The sequence below is a fragment of the Musca vetustissima genome, unplaced genomic scaffold (genome assembly GCF_032173495.1).
Source record: "Musca vetustissima isolate MV318-11 ecotype Yass unplaced genomic scaffold, APGP_CSIRO_Mvet_v1 utg13279, whole genome shotgun sequence".
Lineage (NCBI taxonomy): Eukaryota > Metazoa > Arthropoda > Insecta > Diptera > Muscidae > Musca > Musca vetustissima.
In genome coordinates, this window is record NW_026880990.1 from 1,372 (window position 1) to 4,985 (window position 3,614).

Consider the following 3,614-nt stretch of genomic DNA (forward strand, 5'->3'; position numbering starts at 1 on the left):
AAAAAACGCACCACAACGCTAAAAAATCTACCGAAATATCAAAAATATATGTTAATTTAATAAAAAAATTCACGTGTCGGTTATAGCTGTATCCAGTGGCCATAAGATTAATAGTAAAAAATTTCAAATATATGCACACAATACAGGACGACTTTTTGTTGAAACGTATCCTTGGTATAATATGCCTACCACTTTGCACAAGTTTTTTATTCACGGATCCGAAATTGTGTCAAATGCCCTTTTACATATTGAGCAGTTATCAGAAGTTGGTGATGCTGCGGACATAGGTGGCCTGTCAGAAACAGTGACGTAAATGACATACATTTCCGACGTATAATACATACGTCAGAAACGTCGGAAACCCACTCAAAACCATTAGGTTTTTAATAAAATAGCTACTTACATTTATCGAATTTCAAAATTTTTTTCTTAAAAAAGTTCAGAATTTTTTTATCAGTTCTAGTAAAGAATAGACAGATATACAGTAAAAATAATATTTGTTCTTGGAAATTACAGTATATGGTGATAATATTGAAATAAATGACGTTTACTACATTTTATACATGTATATGACGTTTTCGACGTTTACACCTTTTTGACAGTCGAAAACCTGAAAATTCGTCATACGGACCATTCCTGGCTGCGTGGATGATGATGATGTGGATGATTAACTTTAAGATATATAAAATTCAATGTTTAAGTTATCATATTGTACTCCTTGCACTATATACCTACACTGATATTTGGCATTACTTAATAAAACTATACTCAAATATACTTAGAAAACATTTTTTTAACTTATTTTAATGGTATTAACTGAAAAATAAAGAAAAATTATTCTAACATAGCTTCCCTGATTTGATCCAAGAAAACATGGTACTCTAACCCACTGTGCAGCGTATTGAATTAATTCTAGAACGATGTGTGTTAAATTTCGTGAAAATCGGTTCAGATTTAGATATAGTTCCCATATATATTTTCGTCCGATTTTAGGTATATAGTAGACCAAAGTCCCAATATATCCTTCGATTTGCACGTAATTTGGCATAGCGTACTAAATTTAGTCTGGAGTTATGTGTGTTAAGTTTCGTGAAAATCGGTTCAGATTTATATATAGCTTCCATATATATTTTCGTCCGATTTTATGTAAATAGTGCACCAAGTCCCTATATATCCTTCGATTTGCACGAAATTTGGCCCTGTGTACTAAATTAGTTCTAGAACGATGTGTGTTAAATTTCGTGAAAATCGGTTCAGATTTAGATATAGCGATTTTATATATATGTATCCTTCGATTTGCACGAAATTTGGATTTATAAGTAAATGAGGAGTTGAAAATGTGGCAGTATGCAAAAAACATACTGAAATAAGTGTAACCTAACATGTGACAAGTTTCGACGAAATCGGTTTAGATTTCGATATTTTACTTTAAATTTATTTACATAATTTTGTCCCATTGTAAGAAGCAACTCTTTATCTGACCATCTGTTGAATATACCCAAAATGGTGAAGGGTATCATATAGTCGGCCCCGTCCGACTTTACTACTTTCCTTACTGTTTTTTTTTTCGATCCCAACTTTACACTTTCAAATTTATTCAACATATATACAAGGACGAGACCTATTGAAGATGGAGAAAATCGGTTCAGATTTCGATGTAGCTCTCATATATATTTTCGAATATTTGTCCGATTCAGACACAATTTCGCACAACGTACTGAATTAGGTCAGGTTGATTTAGGCAATGTTTCGCTGAATACGGTTCCTCGCAGCACTGCACTATCAAACAAATGCAGATGTTTTTATGCACCAATTACCGAAAATTGAAACCTTAGCACACACATGTTATTCTTCGCTTCGTTATGCTATTTCCTATTCGGACAAACCTTGGGAAATTGGTGCACCATTTACAAGAAATTGGAGGAATTTATATATGGTATCCTTATTTTCACAAATTGCAATAGGATTCGTTATTGTGCCACATTTAACTCAAATTAAAAAAATTCCAATAGGCATGCGAGCCAAAAAAATCCAAATAAAATGCACCAAAATTCCTGCCATCTATTTCTTCAAGAAAATCAACGCCCTCTATTACCACTCATGTTTGGGAAACATATATCGCAGTCACGTTAATATTCATATAACGTTCGTTAGCACGACTTCAATGTAACACTTTTATTTTACCATCGTCTAACTCTACACATTTGCACTTGGTAACTAAGTTGATTCAGTATAAAAATCAATGAACGATGATCAAACGACACAGTTCAATCCCAACTTTGGTCAAAAGAACCCAATCTAAACATTTTTAAAATGGCATTCAAAGTAAGGATTAAACAACATAACGTACAAAAATACACGTAATAATTTCCTTGGATCAAATGGAAATTAATTGAATATTTCGATTTCGATTTTATTTTCGCAGTTCCTTACTTTGTTCGCTGCTCTCGTAGCCGTTGCCAGCGCCGTTGTTGTCCCAGCTACCCCATTGGCCGCTGTTGCCAAGGTCGAGGAATACGATCCCCATCCCCAATACTCTTACGGTTATGATGTTAAGGATGCTATATCTGGTGACTCCAAGACCGCCGTGGAAACCCGTGATGGTGGTTTCGTTCAAGGTCAATACTCTTTGAATGATGCTGATGGTTACAGACGTATTGTTGACTACACCTCCGATCCCATCAACGGTTTCAACGCTGTTGTCCGTCGTGAACCTTTGGTAGCTGCTGTTGCCGCTGCTCCCGTTGTTAAGGCTGCCGTAGCTGCTCCCGTCGTTAAGGCTGCCGTTGCTGGTCCCTTCACCTATGCCGCTGCCGCCCCTGTCGTCAAGGCTGCCTACGCTACCGCTCCTTTCACCTATGCTGCCTCCCCAGTAGTCAAGACTGTTGCCCCAGTTACCTTCGGTTATGCTGCCCCAGCTGCTTACGCCGCTGCTGCCGTAGTTAAGGCTGCCGTCCCAGCTCATTTCGGTTATGCTGCTCCAGCTGCTTATGCCACCGCTCCCGTAGTTAAGTCTGCCGTCGCTGCTCCCGTTGTTGCTGGACCAGCTGTTGTGAAGACTAGCTTCGCTTCTCCCCTTATCTCTTACGCTTATTAAGTAAATGAATTTGCTTGCCATTGTTAATTGTTATAGCCGAATAAAAATATATGAATTAATTTAAATTTTAATACTTATCTTTATTATTTATTTGCCTTGGTACATTTAATACAATATTAAATGCAAAAAAATGGTCTATATATTATCTATATTTCTGTATATAGGTCCATGGCAATGCCCAGCTGCATTTTAAATACATGAAGGTTCTATCCATTCGAAGTGACTATAATTTGTCACTTCATTCCGTTTGCAACACCTCGACTCACCGAAAACCCCACCAAGTATATATATTCTTGGTCGGAATAAAACTCTATGTCGATTTACGTGTCTGTTAGCGCACTGTGTTGCAGCATACCAGACGGTGGATGCCGCGGTTGCTCAAATACGTCCATTTATATATAGATCTTATATATATTTTTCTTCTTATATATTTCTGATTGGTATGTGTATGGGTTGTTTTAATTTAGTTCAAAAATCTATGTACTTTACGCAGTTAATTTCGTCCGATTCAATTTCA

At 36.4% G+C, this 3,614-nt stretch overlaps 1 protein-coding gene across 1 annotated transcript; it reads left to right on the forward strand.

Annotated features, from left to right (window-relative positions):
- Nucleotides 1-2,416: 2,416 nt before the first annotated feature.
- On the forward strand, nucleotides 2,417-3,097 carry LOC133327027 (larval cuticle protein A3A-like; the record flags this gene model as incomplete). Its single annotated transcript, XM_061535622.1, has 1 exon — nucleotides 2,417-3,097. A coding segment is annotated over one exon (681 nt), but the record flags the coding sequence as incomplete, so codon positions are not given.
- Nucleotides 3,098-3,614: the final 517 nt, after the last annotated feature.